Raw genomic sequence first — 20,095 nt, 5'->3', positions numbered from 1 at the left:
GAAGAGATGTTTATTTGTATTCAGAAAATTGTTTAGAGACTTACAGAGATTTCACAGTTCTCTCTTGATCATGTCACATGTATTTTAATATCACAATACTCATATTTCCTAACTCAATATAAAAATACCTGAATTGTAAATATTGAAGTTAGTTTTTTTTTTTTTTTTTTTGATACGGAGTCTCGCTCTGTCGCCCAGGCTGGAGTGCAGTGGCGGGATCTCGGCTCACTGCAAGCTCCTCCTCCCGGGTTCACGCCATTCTCCTGCCTCAGCCTCCCGAGTAGCTGGGACTACAAGCGCCCGCCACGACGCCCGGCTAATTTGTTTTTTTGTATTTTTAGTAGAGACGGGGTTTCACCGTGTTAGCCAGGATGGTCTCGATCTCCTGACCTCGTGATCCACCCGCCTCGGCCTCCCAAAGTGCTGGGATTACAGGCGTGAGCCACCGCGCCCAGCCGAAGTTAGTTTTTAAAGTTTATTCTTAGTCTTATTTATCTTGAATGAACAATGCTCTTAATCTTTAATGTAGAGATTACTAGAATTTTTCTCAATTCATATTTAGTAAGTGTTACTGTTTGTCTTTTAACATTTTGAACTCTTAACAGAGAGGCTTACCCTAGTTTTCTATACATGACTCCCAGAGGTTTGGGGGCCTTTTTCGGTCATTAACACCTCATTGTATTTATTACCTATCTCGGTTAAAAGGCTTAGTTGTAGAATATGTTGGATTTGTTCCTGAAATGAAGTTGTTGTTTTTTTAATTTCATATATCTTGTGCCACCTTATGCCCCATTAAAACGTATAATTGAGAATTGATTATTCCATCTTCACTGGTAATGGAATTTGTTGTTGTTTTGAGTAATTACTCATTTGAAATTGATAGTGGTAGCTAAAGTGGAAGTTGCATTCAGATAAAACTTGAGCAATGTTCTGGAGCTGAAATAAAAAGACATAGGCCTGAGGTGATAATGGAATTAAATGCTTACTCTTGACTCATCGTAGAAAAACTACTGCATCTCGTTTTGATTTTTTTCTTTTAATCTGAAGTCCATTTGTTGAAGTTCTTAACATCTTTGTATTGTCTGGCTTTCCCCAGTATAATAAATGGCATCTTAATGTGAGCAAGGGGTCATTTTTCCTTGTAGAAAATGTTCTGTAATTTAGATTTTTTAGTCCTTATTCTAAAATTCAGATGCTGTTAAACCTCTAGATTTGAAATTTTTCCTTCAAATATCCTCCCATCATTTCACCTCTCCCATATTTGGTTGTTTTCTTGATGCAGGCCCAATTGATGATTTCAGTACACACAGCACAATTAGAACATCCTCATTCAGTCACGTTGCTGAGGGCAAATGTCTCTTAGCTGCTGGACAGCAAAGCTTTTTTAAATGCCCGCTTTGTGCTTTTTCATAGTCATCCTGAATAGTGGCTGGTGTGGTGCAACTATACTGGGTCCTCAGTGAAGCTGGCTTAGTGCTCAGCCCCGAGATACAGGGCTCTGTATGAAGTGGGGAGCTGATGGGGACAGCTGGGGATGTTTCAGATACCTAGTGAGGAACATGTTTTAAAACTTGAAACAGTGATTTTTTTTCTCCTATTTTTTATGTTATCTTAAGGCCAGGCGCAGTGGCTCACACCTGTAATCCCAGCACTTTGCGAGGCCAAGGCTGGTGGATCACGAGGTCAGGAGATTGAGATCATCTTGGCTAACACGGTGAAACCCTGTCTCTACTAAAAATACAAAAAAATTAGCTGGGAGTGGCAGCGTGCGCCTGTAGTCCCAGCTGCTGGGGAGGCTGAGGCAGGAGAATGGCGTGAACCCAGGAGGCAGAGCTTGCAGTGAGCCGAGATCGCGCCACTGCACTCCAGCCTGGGCGACAGAGCAAGCCTCCATGTCAAAAAAAAAAAAAAAAAAAGTCATTTTCAGTTTCCTAATCTAACCCCTCCTCCCTTGTGAAGGTCGAGACATGATTGGATTTCATTCTGATATAGAAAAAACTGAGATAAACTGAAGGGCCAATAATTCAGCAACACGAAAGAATCAAACTTTTAAAGCAGAAGTAGTCTTGAGAAAAATGTTATGTTATATATCTATAGAAAATCTTAATTCAGTTAAAACAAGATATTCTTTAATTAAAACCCCTTTGATGATTTCTGCATTGATCTTTGGTTTTGAGCTGCCTATTCTGGAATTATTTTTTACAAGAAGATTAGCCGAACTTTGAAGTACTTGAAGCATACTTAATGTATTTTAGGGTTGACTTACTCTAATGCACTTGGCAGTCATGAATAATTTGAACAGATATGTTGACAACTGAAGTGAAACAAGTGAAAAGACGTCCTCTTCAGTTCAGTTTTTTCTCTTATGAGTACACTCTAAATTCCTTGCAGATTTATTAAGAGTACTGAAAGGTAACTAATTCTTAAGCATCTGAGTGGGGCCTGGTTCTTGGTAATATTTCCTGTCGCTCCCTCTTCAAGGGGCTGTTGTTTAAATAATGCCAGTATTAATATTAGCTGCCAGCTATTGGCCAACACTGTATGCTTGGTGATTCGTATTTGCTACCTCATTTAATCCTGCCAACAACCTTACAAAATAGGTGTTTTTACCGCACTTGTATGGAGGAGAAGTTGCAATGCTGGTGAAATCAGTTATGTGGAAAAAGAGCCTGAGACCAGGATTTAGCTGTGGGTCCTTTGGGAGGTGATTCCAAAAAGCAGGAGCGAGGGACAGGGAGAGTGAGAGAGCGAGGAGAAGAAGCTAAAACAGGAAGCTGCTAAAGCCAGTGAGGATGTGCCATCGTACCAAGATCTCTGAGAAGTGTTGAGAACACCTCCTAGAATCGTCCACCCAAAGGATGTTAGACCAGGGTCCTGAGACACTGACCTCTGCCACCTATTGGTTGAGAGCTGCCTTAATTCCACAAAACTTCTGGGCTGTGCTGGCTGGGTTCCCTGAGATTCAGAGAATACTCTGACCAGAAAAACAGCCACACAGGCATGGCTGTGAGGTGGGACCCTCTGTGCATCCCAATGAGCGCACACAGAACTGGCCTCCATAGCTGCAGCTGAACGTAGAGATAGACCAGAGGGCTGTGCCGAGAGACGCTAGGAGTGTAGGACCCGAGTTGGGCCCAACCCAAAACCTGTGAGCACAAGAAGCTCTTCCCACTGTGGCAGACCATCTCCACATAAACACATATGTGAGATGAGGGTAGCGGGAAATGGAGAGAAGGCACCCAGTACTGGCAACAGTATGAGCAGAATGCACAGAGGAAATATTATACATGTGATTACATGCTAATTAGAAACATTTACTTTTCCTGTGTTGCTTTGGTTAGCATTAGTTTGTGTTTCTTGCATGTATGTAGATCAGAATATAAGAAGAAAGCCCACAGTATTCTAAGTATTAGACACTGTACGTGATTTGAGACGATAAACTCCATCACTGGGTTTAAGGTCTGCCATGCATACCAGCTTGCTGGACTCGGGAGTTGAGAGTGTGGTGCTGGGAATGTGGGGGTGGGCGGGGACTAAGGCAGATAATGGACCTCTTTGACCATTGTCCATTGTAAGAGCTGCTGCGTTTGTCTTGTTAACAATCTTGATAACACCCCTAAGATGTTGATACTCCCCTGAGCTGAACCAGAGGGAACAATGCCTTGGGTGAAATGGTTTGTTACAGTATATCCCAGGACAGAAGGTAGCTGAAACGTTCTGCAGATGACTAGATTTTCTGGAGTAATAGCACCCAAACTCAGCGGAGCAGGGTGTCTGCCACAGACACAGGGTAGGAGTTAGGAAATATTTACGTAAGGTAAGGCACTCAGGTTGTCCTTTTTCATTTTTACAGTCAGCCGGATTTGGTCAGGGACCTGAATTCATACAGACAGCCTGTTTGGAGTAAGCCCATATTGCTGTGTAATAGATAACCACAAACATAACAGTTTAAAATGAAACAAATTTATCAGCTTCCAGTTTGTAGGGCAGAAGTCTAGGCAAGGTGTGACTGGGTTCTCTGCCCAGTATTCCATGAGGCTGAGATCAGGGGTCGCAGAGCTGCGTTTTTTTCTGGAGGCACTGGAGAAGAATCTGTGTGAGGGCCTTTCAGGTCATTGCCAGAGAGTTCAGGCTCCTAGTGATTGTGGGATGGAGGCCCCTTTTCTTTCACCTGCTGTCAGCCCGGGGCTGCTCTCAGCCCTGGGATGCCACGCACATTCCTTTACACGTGGCACCCTTCATCCTCCAAGCCAGCAACAGATAATGGCCATGTGTCAAATCCCTGTCACACTTCCCATTTTTCTCCAAGAAGGCCCAATGCCCTTCACAAGCCTAGCTAGGCCAGGCTCACCCAGATGTTCCCCCTTTAAGGAGTCAGCTGTGCCATGGACATCACCTAGGCACAGGGTAAAATCCATCCCAGCCCCAGGCCTAGGGAGTGCAGGGCAGGTACACCAGGGAGCAGGTCTCAGAGCCACCTTAGGATTCTGCCTGCACCCCTGTGAAGTACAAAGGATTTAAGATCTAAAAGCAAGTTTAGAAATAACCCTTAACCCATGTACCAGGTCAAAAATGGTAAATGTCTGACCCTGATTTCATTTTTTGTATTCTCTGTGCATGCTGTATTAGTCCATTTTCACACAGCTATAAAGAAATAGCTGAGAGGGGTAATTTATAAACAAAGGAGGTTTAATTGACTCACAGTTCTGCATAGCTGGGGAGGCCTCAGCAACGTTACAATCATGGCAGAAGGGGAAGCAGGCATCTTCTTCACAAGGCAGCAGGAGAGAGTGTGAGCATGTGGAGGAACTGTCAAATACAAAACCATCAGATCTCATGAGAACTAGTTATTATCACAAGAACAGCATGGGAGAAACTGCCTCCAGGATCCAATTACCTCCCTCCCTCAGCGTGGAGTGATTACAATTTGAGATGAGATTTGGGTGGGGACACAGAGCCAAACTATATTATTCCATCCCAGTCCCCTCCCAAATCTCATGTCTTTTCACATTTCAAAACCAATCATGCTTTCCCAACAGTCTCTCAAAGTCTTAACTCATTCCAGCATTAACCCAAAAGTCTTATTTTTTTTTTTGAGATGCAGTCTTGCTCTGTCGCCCAGGCTGGAGTACAGTGGCGTGATCTCGGCTCACTGCAACCTCTGCCTACCAGGTCCTGGTTCAAGCAATTCTCCTGCCTCAGCCTCCCAAGTAGCTGGGATTACAGGCATGCACCACCATGTCCAGCCAATTTTTTTTGTATTTTTAGTAGAGATGGCATTTCACCATGTTGGCCAGGCTGGTCTTGAACTCCTGACCTTGTGATCTGTCCGCTTTGATCTCCCAAAGTGTTGGGATTACAGGTGTGAGCCACCACGCCCGGCCTAAGCCAAAAGTCTTAAGTCCAAAGTCTCATGTGACACAAGGCAAGTGTCTGGCCTAGGAGCCCATAAAGTCAAAAGCAAGTTAGTTACTTCCAAGATACAATGGGTGTACAGGCATTGGATCAATGTTCCCATTCCAAATGGGAGAAATTGGCCAAAACAAAGGGTCTACAGGTCCCAAGCAAGTGTGAAATCCAGCAGGGCAGTCACTAAATCTTAAAGCTCCAAAATAATCTCCTTTGACTTCATGCCTTACTTCCAGGTTACAGGGGTGGCTCCCATGGACTTGGGCAGCTCCTTCACGGGTTGGCATTGAATGCTTGCATCTTTTCCAGGTTCATGGTGCAAGCTGTCAGTGGATCTACCATTCTGGGCTCTGGAGGGCAGTGGCCCTCTTCTCACAGCTTCACTAGGCAGTGCCCCAGTGGGGACTCTGTGGGGGGGCAGCAACCCCACATTTACCATTTGCACTGCCCTAATCGCCGTGAGGGCTCTGTCCCCGCAGCAGACTTCTGCCTGGACATCCAGGCATTTCCATACATCCTGTGAGAGCTAGGCCAAGGTTTCCAAACCTCAATTCTTGACTTCCGTGGCCTAACACCATGTGGAAGCCGCCAAGGCTTGTGGCTTGCACCCTCTAAAGCAATAGCCCAAGCTGTACCTTGGCCCCTTTTAGCCACAGCTGTAGTTAGAGTGGCTGGAATGCAGGGTGCCATGTCCCAAGGCTGCACAGAGCAGCTGGGCCCGGGGCCTGGCCCACAAAACTATTTTTCCTCCTAAGCCCCTGGGCCTGTGATGGGAGAGGCTGATGCCAAAATCTCTGACATGCCCTGGAGACATTTTCCCCATTGTCTTGGCACTTAACATTCAACTCCTCATTACTTATGCAAATTTCTGCAGCTGGCTTGAATTTCGCCCCAGAAAATGGGTTTTTCTTTTCTGTCGCATTGTCAGGCTACAGATTTTCCAAACTTTTATGCTTTGCTTTTCTTGTAAACATAAGCTCCATTTTCAAACCATCTCCTTGTGAACACATAAAACTGAAAGCTTTCAGAATAATCCAGGTCATGTCTTGAATGCTTTGCTGCTTAGAAATTTCTTCCACCAGGTACCCTTAATCATTGCTCTCAAGTTCAAAGTTCACAGATCTCAAAGGCAGGGGCAAAATGCCACCAGTCTGCTAAAGCACAGCATGAGTGACCTTTACTCCAGTTCCCAATAAGTTCCTCATCTCCATCTGAGACCACCTCAGTCTGGACTTCATTGTTCACATCACTATCAGCATTTTGGTTGAAACCATTCAACAAGTCCCTAGGAAGTTCCAAAGTTTCCCACATCTTCCTGTCTTTTTCTGAGCCCTCCAGACTGTTCCAACATCTACCTGTAACCCAGTTCCAAAGTCCCTTCCACATTTTCAAGTATCTTTGTATCAGTACCCCGCTCTCTCCAGTACCAATTTGCTGCATTAGTCAATATTCACACTGCTATAAAGAAATACCTGAGGCTGGGTGCAGTGGCTCACACCTGTAATTCCAGCACTTTGGGAGGCCGAGGCAGGCAGATCACTTGAGGTAGGAGTTTGAGACCAGCCTGACCAATGTGGCAAAACTCCATCTCTACTAAAAATACAAAAAATTAGCTGGGCATAGTGGCATGCTCCTGTAATCCCAGCTACTTGGGAGGCTGAGGCACAATAATTGCATGAACCCAGGAGGCAGAGCTTGCAGTGAACTGAGATCGCACCACTGTCACTGCACTCCAGCTTGGGGAACAGAGTAAGACTCTGTCTCAAAAAAAATAGGTAATTTATAAACAAAGGAGGTTTAATTGACTCACAGCTCTGCATGACTGGGGAGGCCTCAAGAAACTTAACGACCATGGTGGAAGGGGAAGCAGGCTCCTTCACAAGGTGGAGAGTGTGAGCATGTGAAGGAGGAACTGTCAGACACATACAACCATCAGATCTAGTGAGAACTACTCACTGTCACGAGAACAACATGGGGGAGACTGCGCCCATGACCCAATCACTTCCCTCCCCTGGGATGAGAATTACAATTCGATATGAGATTTGGGTGGGAACACAGAGTTAAACCATATCACATGCCTTGAGGAAAGGTTAAACTACTGGAAAGTGTTTATAGCTGGGAGATTTGGGGTTCTTGCTTGAATGAGCAGGCGAAGGTTGATTATGTTAGTGTTCTTGCCTTGTCTATTACTGACTCAGGCTTACCTTGAAGGGTCACTGGTCCCTTAAATTATAAAATTATTTCACATCCTTTCATATTTTCCTATCAATATTGGGTTAATATTTCTATCCCAAATTTTCAGATGAGAAGGTTAACTGATTAGGTTGTGTGGTCAGTAAACAGTAAAAAGCCAAGACTAAGCACTTTGTAATACACCATGATGGCTACATACTTACTTTTTTTGTTCCCAACATTTTTTTTTTTTTTTTTTGAGACGGAGTCTCGCTCTGTCACCCAGGCTGGAGTGCAGTGGCGCGATCTTGGCTCACTGCAAGCTCCGCCTCCTGGGTTTGCGCCATTCTCCTGCCTCAGCCTCCCGAGTAGCTGAGACTACAGGTGCCCGCCACCATGCCCAGCTAATTTTTTGTATTTTTAGTAGAGACGGGGTTTCACCATGTTAGCCAGGATGGTCTCGATCTCCTGACCTCGTGATCCACCCGCCTCAGCCTCCCAAAGTGCTGGGATTACAAGCGTGAGCCACCGCGCCCGGCCTTTTTTTTTTTTTTTTTTTTTTTTTGAGACGGAGTCTCGCTCTGTCTCCCAGGCTGGAGTGCAGTGGCGCGATCTCGGCTCACTGCAACCTCTGCCTCCTGGGTTCAAGTGATTCTCCTGCCTCAGTCTCCCGAGTAGCTGGGACTACAGGTGCCTGCCACCATGCCTGGCTAATTTTTGTATTTTTAGTAGAGATGGGGTTTCACCATATTGGCCAGGCTGGTCTCGAACTCCTTACCTCAGGTGATCCGCCTGCCTCGGCCTCCCAAAGTGCTGGGATTACAGGCGTGAGCCACCACGCCCGGCCCTGTTCCCAACTTTTTACTGTGGTAAAATACACATAAAATTTACCAATTTATGTGTACATAGAATTCGTTAAGTGTCCAGCTGAGTGATATTAAATATATTCATGCTGTGCATCCATCACCACTGTCCATCTCCAGATGTCTTTCGTCTTGTAAAACTGAAAATTTGTACCCATTAGCCACTAAGCCCCTACGCCCTCTCCCAAGCCCTGAGAGCACACTTCGTGTCTCCATCGATCTGACTGCTCTAGATACCTCATGAGTGGAAGCACACAGCATTTGCCTTTTTGTGACTCTGGCTTACTGCACTTAGCATATGTGCTCCAGGTTCATCCAGCGTGTGTCAGAATTTCCTTCCTTTTTAAGGGTAAATAGTATTCCACTGTTACATACTTTTAACAAACATACCTTGAGAGCTTACTGTGGGCCAGGCACTGAGCTGAGTGACAGCATGTTGAAATGAGTCATATATGGTCACAGTCTTGCAGGGACTCCAAGTCCTTAGCAATTGCACTGCAATTTTTGTAAGTCAGCTACAAAAGTCAGGGATGCGGGAACATCTGTATGGAGCAGCAGATTCCACTGGAGTTAGTAGAAGGACGACCTGAGAATCTGGTCTTGGAAGGTGAACATCTGTTTGTGACTGATGAATGGGTGGTGCGGGTGGGAAGGTTGTTCCAGCCTAGGGAACAGCACATGCAAAGGTGTGGAACGAAGGGCCTGACCACCCAGGTAGGGGGAAGAAGTGCAGCAGACTGGGGGACAAGGAGGCCAGCTGTACACACAGTCGGGGCACCAGCCTAGTGTGTCAATGCGGCATGACTCCATCCACTTGGAGGGTGGATGCGAGCAGCTGTTATACCCATTTCCTCTCTCAGTCCCTTTTCAAACCCTAACCCCAGTTATTCTGTTTCCTTAGCTGAACTAGATGCAGAGCACGCCCAGAAGGTCCTGGAAATGGAGCACACCCAGCAAATGAAGCTGAAGGAGCGGCAGAAGTTTTTTGAGGAAGCCTTCCAGCAGGACATGGAGCAGTACCTGTCCACTGGCTACCTGCAGATTGCAGAGCGGCGAGGCGAGTGGGGCTGGGGCTGCTGGAGCGGGGACTCACCGCCTGTGCAGGGTGGCGATGGGCCCCTCTCCCCAGAGCAGAGCATGGGGCAGAGTCCTCACAAGTTCCATTCTGTTATGAGACCCCAGCAACCAAAATGTGTGCATCGGGCCACCTCTCTCTTGCCCTGATTTTGCCTCTTCTATCAGTCTAGGCTTTAGTTGAAAATACATTTTTTTAATACCTCTAAAGATTACAGATACAGCCAGGTGTGATGGCTCACGCCTGTAATCCCAGCACTTTGGCAGGCCAAGGCAGGCAGATCACCCAAGGTCAGGAGTTTGAGACCAACCTGGCCAACATGGTGAAACCTTGTCTCTACTAAAATACAAAAATTAGCCAGGCGTGGTGGCGCATGTCTGTAATCCCAGCTACTCGGGAGGCTGAAGCACGGGAATCGCTTGAACCCGGGAGGTGGAGGTTGCCATGAGCCGAGATCGTGCCACTGCACTCCAGCCTGGGTGGCAGAGTAAGACTGTCTCAAAAAAAAAAAAAAAAAAAAAAAGATTACAAACACAAATTATGCTTCTAGAAAACCTGCAAAATTACCAAAATGGAAAAAAGAAAAATTGCCGTTAATTCTCCAGTACAGAATAGTCCCTGTTACTGCTTTTCGTGTGTTCTTTCTAGTCTCTGTCGAGTCTGCTTATCTAACTGCTATCTGACTGGACCATACATATATATGGCTTTGTCTCTAACTTTTCTTCATGTTATACAGGGCTCTTTCCCCCGTCGTTAAAAATACTATGAGAGGTTGTGTGTCAAAGGCTGCATCTTTTTGTCATGATGTATCCTAATATATTCCACCAGTTTTCCTAGCTGAACATTTAAAATCTTTCTCTCGGTAAATAGTGCTGTAGGGAACAAGCTGATTAGAAGTCCAGACACTGAACTTCTTCGCAGCTTTTCCTTTGGAAGAACTGAGTGACTCAGAGGTGCAGCCAGGGTGGGCAGGGCAGCGGCGCCAGGCAGCTTACATTTTCCCTCCAGCCTGCGCCACATAGGCAGTACCAGACCCCGGGCAGCGAGGAGACCCGTCCAAACCTTCCCATTTTCCTGCCCTCCTGTTCTCCTGAATATCTCATCACCTCCTGGACACCTCTCTCACCCCCCAAATCTCAGCCTTCATCCTTTCCCCAGGCTTGCCTGGCCCTGGCCTTTGTTCTCTCTATCCTGCCCCCAACCACATGCCCCAGCAGTGTTTCTTCCTTGTCATCCAGTTCTGTGTCCCCTCCAAGGAGAGGTTAAAGAAATCCAAGAATGAGGCCAGGCGCAGTGGCGCACACCTGTAATCCCAGGCCGAGGTGGGTGGATCACGAGGTCAAGAGATGGAGACCATCCTGGCCAGCATGGTGAAACCCCATCTCTACTAAAAATACGAAAATTAGCTGGGCGTGGTGACACGTGCCTGTAGTCCCAGCTACTCAGGAGGCTGAGAATCGCTTGAACCCGGGAGGCAGAGGTTGCAGTGAGCTGAGATTGCACCACTGCACTCCAGCCTGGCGACAGAGCGAGACTCCATCTCAAAAAATAAATAAATAAAAAGAAATCCAAGAATGAGGAAAGAAAATAATGTTGAGAAAAATAGATTAATAGCAGTAGCTGAAGACCTCAGAGTGTGCTGGTGAATGCAGTCAGTTAGTTGTGTGGATGATGCTTGTTTACCTTCCAATGCACAGTATAGATTTGAAGCTTAACAGCATTTTCTGGAGTCAGCCTTCGCCATTCTTGTAACACGCGACCCTGCATTTGTCCTCCGTGCGTTTCCTCCGAGTGTACATGCAGGATTCTGGTGCTTCCATGTTCTGCAGATTGTAGAGAGTGGCTTCCCGTGGCTCCTTTGGGAGGAAGGAGAGGGTTTGCTCCAGGGGTTTTTATCCTGTTATGGGTAGAAACTGAGAAGGACACTGTCTTACCCCGGCTGCCATAACAAAACAATATGGACTGGGTGACTTTAACAGCAGACATTTATTTTCCCTCAGTTCTGGAGGCCTCAGATCCAAGATCAGTGTGCTGGCGTGATCGGTTTCTGGTGAGGGCTCTCTTCCTGGCTTATAGACGGCCCCCTTCTCCCTATGTGTGCACTTGGCCAACAGTAGGGTGGAGCTCTCTGCTGTCTCTTGGTATTAGGGCTAATCTCAACCACAGGGGCCATGTCCATCTGACCTCATCTAACTTAATTACCTCCCAAAGGCCTCAACTCCAAATATCCTCATATTGGGGGTTAGGGTTGCAACATACAAATTTTAGGGGGACACATTCAGTCCATACAGATACACGCTGGCTGACCCACACATTTGAACATAATGACACATCACACCAATGTCTCATGTCATAGAAGAGATGCAGTGATGATGGACAGTCATAGAAACTCTGATTGCTCAACAACTTAACTCTATCTTCCTTCAGTTTAGCACTTGCTGGTGAGCCCAGAGGAAGCACAGAGAAATGAAAGTGCCTCTCAGGAAGCTCCCATTATAGGGAGAGCCATGGACGCACCCCCGAGAGAACGATGAAGTAGTAGACGCGTGGCTGGCTTGGAAGGAGCAGCTTCTGTTGATGGCCAGCCCCTGGTGACTGGGACAGGCACATACTGGAGTTCCTCCACAGCTAGCAAGGCACCAGGCTGGCAGAGGACGCATCTAGCAGATACCTGCTTGAAATACCTGCAAGGAAATATGAAGTGGTTAAATTTTTGTGGTTTTGAGTATCTCAAAGATTAAGTTTCAAGGAAATGTTGGGCTCATTTTTTTAAGGTAAAAATTAGGCACATGTTGCCAATATATGGTTTTGAAAGCTTTGAAGAAGAAAACTGGAGGCCCTGGGCTTTTTAGCTTTCTCTTGAGTAGAGCTGAGAGACAGCCACACACGGGAATCGGGCATCTCATCACAGGGCTGTGCAGAGCCGGCTCAGACTTCCCAGCCTGACGAGCCACAGCACCTTTCTTAGGGAGGAATCTTCATCTCCAAGGATTAGTATTAATGTAGGAGAATCAATCAAAATTTAAAAAACTCTACAGTGAACATGGTGTTTTGGACTCATTCCACTAAATCAGAAATAGCAGTTGGAATTTCACTTTCAGAAGCATCATTTCTTAATTAAGACAAGGCCATGGAAAGTTTTATCCAGAGAATCATCAGACGAACGGGTGAAGGCACATCTGTGCCCACTTGGATGGTGCTGAGGCCAGGTGGCCCCCCCAAGCACAGAGGCTGTCAGGCTTGAGGACTGAAGGCAGTACCGGGAGGGCTGAGCAGCAGAGGGGGCCTGGGCCCCACCACGTGCCCCACAGGCCTCTCCATGCCGTTAGGACATAATTAGATGTTTTGTAAGACCCTAGCCCAGGTTTGATCTTCTGCCTTACATGACTGCCATTTTCTTAGAAAAGCATTTTTATTGCTTTGATTTTATTGCTGAGTGTCAGGGTATCCTGCAGTTACTTATTAATAAATCACCTCGGAGATGTCCTGGTCTGTGCCTGGGTTTTCTGGCTCTGTATTCCCATAGATTTCAGGCTCTTGTGTCTCTGAACCAGTAGTTCAGCAAAATGGAATCCTATGGAGCCAGGGGTGCCCCTGCTTTCCAGAGGGATTGATCAGCTCTGGGATGCTCCAGCATGGACCCAGCGCCCTGCGAAGAGAACGAGGTTTGGGGCTAATGATAAAATTACAATAAAGTTAGAAAAGATAGAATTAACAGGCAAAAGTGCACCTAAGTGCTATGATTTTGAGAATCATCCATACTGATACATTCACCTCTAATTGGATTTCCATTCTTAAATATTTATTTCCATTGAATAAAAATAATTTATTCATTGATGTATTGATGGTGTTTCCGGTTTTCTTATTTAATAAAAACAATGCTGGCATGGACTTTTGTTTGTTTTAGGATGGAGTCTCACTCTGTCACCCAGGCTGGGGTGCAGTGGCATGATCATAGCTCACTGCAGTCTGACACTCCTGGGTTCAAGTGGTTCTCCCACCTCAGATTCCCGAGTACCTGGGACTACAGGTGTGCGCCACCATGCCAGGCTACTTTTTTATTTTTTTGGAGAGACAGGGTCTCACTATGTGGCCCAGGCTGGTCTTGAACTCCTTGGCCCAAGTGATCCTCCCACCTGGGCCTCCCAGAGTGCTGGGATTACAGGTGTGAGCCACCACACCCGGCTTTGGACATTCTTATAATTCCTCTCTCTGTACATATACGTAAGAGTTGCTTTAAGGCCAGCTGTTCTCAGACTTGAGCAGCCTCACAGTCCCCTGGAGGGCTGTTCAAACATGGATTCCTGGGCCCACTGCAGGTGTGAGGTAGGGCCTGAGGATTTGCATTATAACCAAGTTCCCAGGTGATGCTGAGGGGACCACACTTTGGGAACCATTTCTTTAGGGTATATAACTAGGAGAGGAGTTACTGGTCACAATGACATGGCTCTTTCATTTTACTACATGCTGTCAAATTTCTTGCCTCAACATTTCCACCAGTTTACAGTCTCCCCAGCCACGTATGCACATTCTGATTACATCTTTGCCAGCACTTGGCAGCATCAGATTTTTAAATTTTTGCTAATCTGTTGGAATGAAATGACACCTTTGGCAGTTTCTGTATATTCAGGAGTCTTCAAGCCTCTCTTTTCAGCTCCGTTCTTCTGCCGCCCATCCCTGAGCCAAAACCATACTGTGGTATACTTAGTCATCAAGTGTTGGTTCTCAGCTGGGGACACTTTTGCCCCCGAGGGGGCATTTGGCAATGTCTGGAGACCCATTTTGCTTGTCATGCCTGGGGTAAGGGTGTGCTACTGGCATCTAGTGGGCAGAGGCCAGGGATGCAGTTAAACACCCCACCACTACCCAGGACACCCCACAACCAAGAACGATCTGGCGCAAAGTGTCAGGAGTGCGGGGGCTAAGAAAATGTTTTCTAGTGAAGCCTGAGTCCGCTGGAGCCATTCCTGACCTGCCCTGCACGTCTGCATGCATTTATTTTCTTCATAGTTGCCATGACTCTTCTTGGGGTCTTGTCCTTTGGTATAAATGTCACAGTTTCAAGTTTGTTGAAGAACCTTGTCTACAGTTTGAGCAGAATTGCAGTAAGTTTCTGGACGGAGACACACTGGGCCTCTTAGTGGTATTGGATCTTTCTGCAAGTGCACGTGTCTCATGCATTCCTGAGTGTTGGGTAGAACTTGCCTCCGATGCTGATACCAGTGACTACTCTATTTGAAGAGCTATTCTTTTTTTCTCATAGTTACAGAGATTCACTATTTCTCGTTAATTTTGGCAAGTTTTCCATGGAATTGTCTTCAGTTGTCAGATATGTCAGCATAACGTTGCCCATGGTGCGCGTCTCCCCCTTAGCTGTGTTCCTCATTAGGTTTGCTTTTGCATTTTTAAAATTGTTTATGTGCCTTTTATTCCTTTCATCTCTATTTATGATGAGTCTTACCCAGAACATAACCATTTTTAAGCTTTTTTCCCCTAAAGAACCAGCTTCTTTGTTCTTTCTACTGTTTCCTTAACTTCTCTTCAGTTTTACTTTCTTTGGGTGATTGTTTTTTTCTAACCCAAGTTGAATATTCAGGCTTGATTTTCAGCTTTCCTCTCCAGTAAGGCATTCAAAGCTATGGATTTCTTGCAGGGGTACCATTTTAGCTGAATCCTACAAATTTTGACATTCATAATTTCTGGGTAAATTTTATCATTAGCATTTCATATTTGATTTGTGAACTGTTTATAAATGTTTTTTAAAAATAATTAGATGTGTGAAAGTCTTCCTAGCGGTTACCAATTTCTAACTAAATTTCATTGTGATTCGAGAATGGGATTTCGATTTCTCTAACTTTGGGACTGCTGATGTCAGTCATCAAATAGGTATAGTGATATGCCCCCAAGATTATGGATATTATGTTTTCATTGTCATTCTGCCATTTTTTTACTTTATCTTCCTGGTGAATTGAACCATTTAAAAGTCATTAAGCACTACTCTTTATCCCAATGTTACTTTTGTTTCCCATTAAAATCTATTTTGATATTAATATAGCTGTATCAGCTTTCTTCTTATTTGCTCATTATATCTTTTCATTTTTTAAGAAACATTTTCATGTTTGTCTCCTGTAAACAGAAGGTAGCTGGATTTTATTTTAGTTCAGTTGTATAATCTCTTAACTGGCAAGTTTGGCTCATTGACATTTCCTGTGACCACTGACACACCCATTACCGTCTTATTTGTTGCTACAGAATTTTCCTGAAAGCTTTTCCTATGCTTCTTAGTCCAATTTTTTCTCTCCTGTTTTAAGTTATACTCCTGCCCTTTTCAAGAAGATGGCACAGACAAAACTTTCAAAACTGAAGTCAGAAGCCAAAATCTAAAAGACAGAAAGGCCTTGGCAAAAGGCTTCCATAGGTCAGAAAGGAAACCCTCAGAAGTGTGCCCCCAAAAAGAACAAGCCTGACCAACGCGCCTTCAAATTCCCCTGACCACTCAGCCCTGAAGATCCAGCCCAGTGAACTGCTGTCCCTGTGTGGCTGCACCCAACCCCTGGCCAAGTCCGAGGCACAGCAGGCTGGCTCAGTTGGCGGAGATGCTGCTGCCAAGCATGGGACCATCTAAACCATAACACTTTTCCCCAACTGAAAACAGGAATTACTCTTACCTCTCATTCGAGTGCTGAACTTCAGTGATTTTCTGAGCCTGAAGATAATGAGACTCACTTTCCTCCCAGATGAAGCCGCAATCTCACGTCACTGTGGCTCTGAGCACCCTCCTCTCCGCCCCCGTCTTTGTTCAGGAGGGTAATTTGGCCCTGGTGACTCTTCGTTATGACTGTTCCATTCCAGGTTTTACATTAACTCACACACTCACAGGTCTCTTTGCTTAACATGCTTTCTTGCACTCAGCCCTTCCTTCGCTATGCCTCTAGCGAGAGCAGGCTCATGATGACGTGTTTCTTCTTGATCTCTGCTTTTCTCCTGGATCTTAAGTGATACCTAATGTTACACGATTTTAGAGATGACATTTCTCTCTCCTCTTTGAACTTACTCCACAGTCCTCTGGCTTTTATTATTGTTGTTCAGAAGTTGCCTGTCATCCTAATTATTTCCTTCTCTTTCTTAACCTGCCCCCTCTCTCTGGCTGCCTTTTAGAGAGCCTTTGTCTTTGATGTTCTTCAACTTCAAAGCAATTGATATAGGTGAGGATTGCTTTGATCTCGCTTGGAATGTTTTGCTTTTTAAATCTGGGTCCTGAGGTCTTTCATCGATTCGGGAAAATCATCAGCTTCTTTGAATAGAGTTCTCTCCTCCTCTTGGCTTTGGGGAAACGTGACCAGATGCTACGCTTCTGCGTCTTTCGTACCTCTTATGCTCTCTTGTATTTCCTTTCTTTGTTCTTCTGTGCTGCATTATGGCAGATTTACTCATCCTGCCTTCTAGTTTATTAATGAATTTTCTATTGGGCTGTGACTGTGCCCCGAGTTTGAGATTTCAGTCTCTTCTTTCAAATGTCTGTCCTTATTTTTGACACCTTGTTTTTGACTTCACCTTTCCTGTGACTGCCGTGTGTGAATGGCCATCTCGCATTCTTCAGCGAGGATGTTTGTTTCTGCTGCCCTTCACTCAGAGTGGCTCATTTCATGTGTGTTACAAATGTCAGATTGGGTTGAGATTGACTTTGTATAAACCAAGGTTAAGGGAGGGTCCTTCCAGAAATAATTTGCTTCTGCTAGGCATCCCCGTGGCTAGGATAACTTATGTGGCTTGTGGTTTTCTGAGACCATAGAGGTAGTTTGCCTATGAGTAAAGACCTGTGGGGCGTCGGCCGACTAGGCACGTGCTGTTTCATGGGGACGCTGGCGGGCTGGGTTTTGTTTTCTCCTAGTCTGTGCTTCCACTGCAGGGAGCTCTTGCAGCTTACAGATGTTCAAACCCCTTCTGCCGTTAGGCCTGAGAAATGTTCCAAGGGCAGTGGAAACTCCACTTGCAATTAGAGGAGTGTGTCTGCCGGGAAGGTTCAGGGCAACTGTAGGCAGGAAGCAGAGCCATGGCTGGCAGGGAGGAAGGTCGCTAACTGTTGCTGCAGGAATGTTGGCCTGAGACAGGCTGAGCGTCCTACTCCAAACAGCTGGGAATCGCTTAATGCAAAGATTGGTCTTCGGAGTCCCAAAGGGCTGGGGGCGAACAGATTAAGGAAAGTGTAAAAGGTAGTAATAGTTGCCAAGGGTGATTTAGGATGCATTTAAAGTGCCAGACTGGCATATGTCATCTACTAATATGTTGCTTCAAATTCCATTTTGAAGTAAGCTTAGAAAATGCAATGTAGTTAGCCTAATGCCAATGGAAGTTCACCTTTTAAAGTAATATTAAAGACAACGTGTCCTTTCTCATATTGCTGATCTATCCACAGAGCCCATAGGCAGCATGTCATCCATGGAAGTGAACGTGGACATGCTGGAGCAGATGGACCTGATGGACATATCTGACCAGGAGGCCCTGGACGTCTTCCTGAACTCGGGAGAAGAGAACACTGTGCTGTCCCACGCCTTAGGTAGGGTTGACAAACTTGCATCAGCTGAGCCGGGGCAGTATGCCACTCCCCACCAAAGGGGAGACGTGAGAACCATCTGCCAGCCACTTACACATAAACCCCCCAAGCTCACAGCCAGCCCCTGGCTCCCTAACCCCCCGGTTCCACAAAGCTGTGTGGCAGCTGCAACAGTGGTGTGGTTCCGTCATGAATTCTTCTCAAAGACTTGACATGCTCCACTCCGGTAACTTTGGTGAGTTGAGAGCTTTCTTGTTTTCTCTCCTTTACCACCCAGAAATCCATTTGAGTCTGCTCCTTGTGGTTAAGGACTGGCATTTGCAGGGATGTGCGGTCTCTCTTGCGTGGCTCACAGGAAACTCTTCCCTCTTCGTGCAACAGGCATTTAGGGGCATGCCTACCATGGGCAAAGCCATGGTGTATTGTTCAGCTCTTGGCCTGTGTTGTAAAACTTAGTTACACTTCAGTTCCTTTCATCCCTTCCCAAAATTTTGTTTCACATTCATGCAGCAAATATTGACCGAGGTGCCAGACCTGTACCTGGGCTTGGTGCGTTTCAAATTTCAGACCAGTTCTTCCGGCTGGGTCAAGGCAAAGCTCAGTCGTCCCAACAGCACCTCAGCCATCTCTAGAAGGTTCTACCTAGGTTTCTGCTTCCTCTGAACTTCTCACCCACTTCTCCTGGCAATCTGTCAGAACGGTGTCATCCCGGGGAAGAGAAGGGGCTTGGGTGCATTTGCCCCCATCCTGAGAAGGCCAGAATACTGGAAACCAGAATGAACGCTCACCCAGAGTCAAGGAAAGATTTAGAGACAGTGACACCTGCATATAGAATTTTGATTCCTTGAAGAGCCTATTTAGTTCCATAAAATTGGAGAACTGCTGTGAAAGGCCAATAATTCCAACTTTCTCAGCAGTGGTGTCTCTGAATTACTGCAAAGGGAAAAAAGAAAGAAATCTAGATTATCAAGGTTACAAGGACTGCTCCTCAAAGATATGCAGCACTTGCCCTCGGGCCTCTATTACATACGTATTACAGTCTTAGGAGCTCTTGATCTGTGTCACAGTGGCTGACTCCTTAGGGGACAGAAGGGTCACTGCAGGGCCTGAGGCTGCCTCTGGCATCACTCAGCTCAGTGTCTTCCAGGGCAGTTCCTGAGTTCTGCAGGCCCCAGATCCCTGGAACAAAAACCACACACCCCTTTCATGACGGGCACATTCCACAGCTGTTGGCAACAATTCTAATTCGCAATATTTTTATGACAGGGCTTTTTCTTCCCTACGTTATTTTGCAGGGCCTGAATCCAGTACCTGTCAGAATGAGATTACCCTCCAGGTTCCAAATCCCTCAGAATTACGAGCCAAGCCACCTTCCTCTTCCTCCACCTGCACCGACTCGGCCACCCAGGACATCAGTGAGGGTGGGGAGTCCCCTGTTGTTCAGTCTGATGAGGAGGAAGTTCAGGTGGACACTGCCCTGGCCACATCACATACTGACAGAGAGGCCACTCCGGATGGTAGTGACGACAGCGACTCTTAAATTGGGACATGGGCGTTGTCTGGCCACACTGGAATCCAGTTTTGGCTGTATGCGGAATTCCACCTGGAAAGCCAGGTTGTTTTATAGAGGTTCTTGATTTTTACCTAATTGCCAATAATGTGTGAGAGACTGAAAGAACAGCTAACAATAAAGTGTGAGGACGGTAAACTGACAGCGCACAGAGCTAGTTTGTATACAAAGGCTTCTAAATACACACCTCCTTAAGGCCACTGTAACTCAAGGTTCCTTAGAGTGAAGGGACACGCAGGTCACTGAGGGCCACCCCAGGAGGCTGCATGTGGGCAGGGCCTGCGCCAGGCAGTGGTGGCTCCACAGGGCTCAGTTCTGCATGGGGCAGGGAATGACCTACCGTTTCACAGGTGGAAAATACCACTTCCTGTAGAAGAGCTGACTGTAGCCAAACCACTCTGGCAAAGCTTGGGGTTTTCCTTTGATCATTACAGAAGTATCAGTCCAGTAGC

At 46.0% G+C, this 20,095-nt stretch overlaps 1 protein-coding gene across 1 annotated transcript in view; it reads left to right on the top strand.

Moving 5' to 3' along the window:
- The window catches only part of DTNBP1 (dystrobrevin binding protein 1), a 145,030-nt gene extending 125,245 nt beyond the window's left edge, over nucleotides 1-19,785 (top strand). The window contains exons 8-10 of the mRNA XM_003263537.2: nucleotides 9,346-9,501; nucleotides 17,936-18,076; nucleotides 19,369-19,785. Coding sequence (XP_003263585.1) covers nucleotides 9,346-9,501; nucleotides 17,936-18,076; nucleotides 19,369-19,613 — 542 coding nt within the window. The 3' untranslated portion in view covers nucleotides 19,614-19,785. The remainder of the gene's footprint in view (nucleotides 1-9,345; nucleotides 9,502-17,935; nucleotides 18,077-19,368) is intronic.
- The last annotated feature ends 310 nt before the right edge of the window (nucleotides 19,786-20,095 follow it).

The sequence above is a fragment of the Nomascus leucogenys genome, chromosome 8, assembly GCF_006542625.1.
Source record: "Nomascus leucogenys isolate Asia chromosome 8, Asia_NLE_v1, whole genome shotgun sequence".
NCBI classification, from domain to species: domain Eukaryota; kingdom Metazoa; phylum Chordata; class Mammalia; order Primates; family Hylobatidae; genus Nomascus; species Nomascus leucogenys.
The sequence above is the reverse complement of the archived record's forward strand: the minus strand, read 5'-3'. Positions and strand labels throughout refer to the sequence as shown.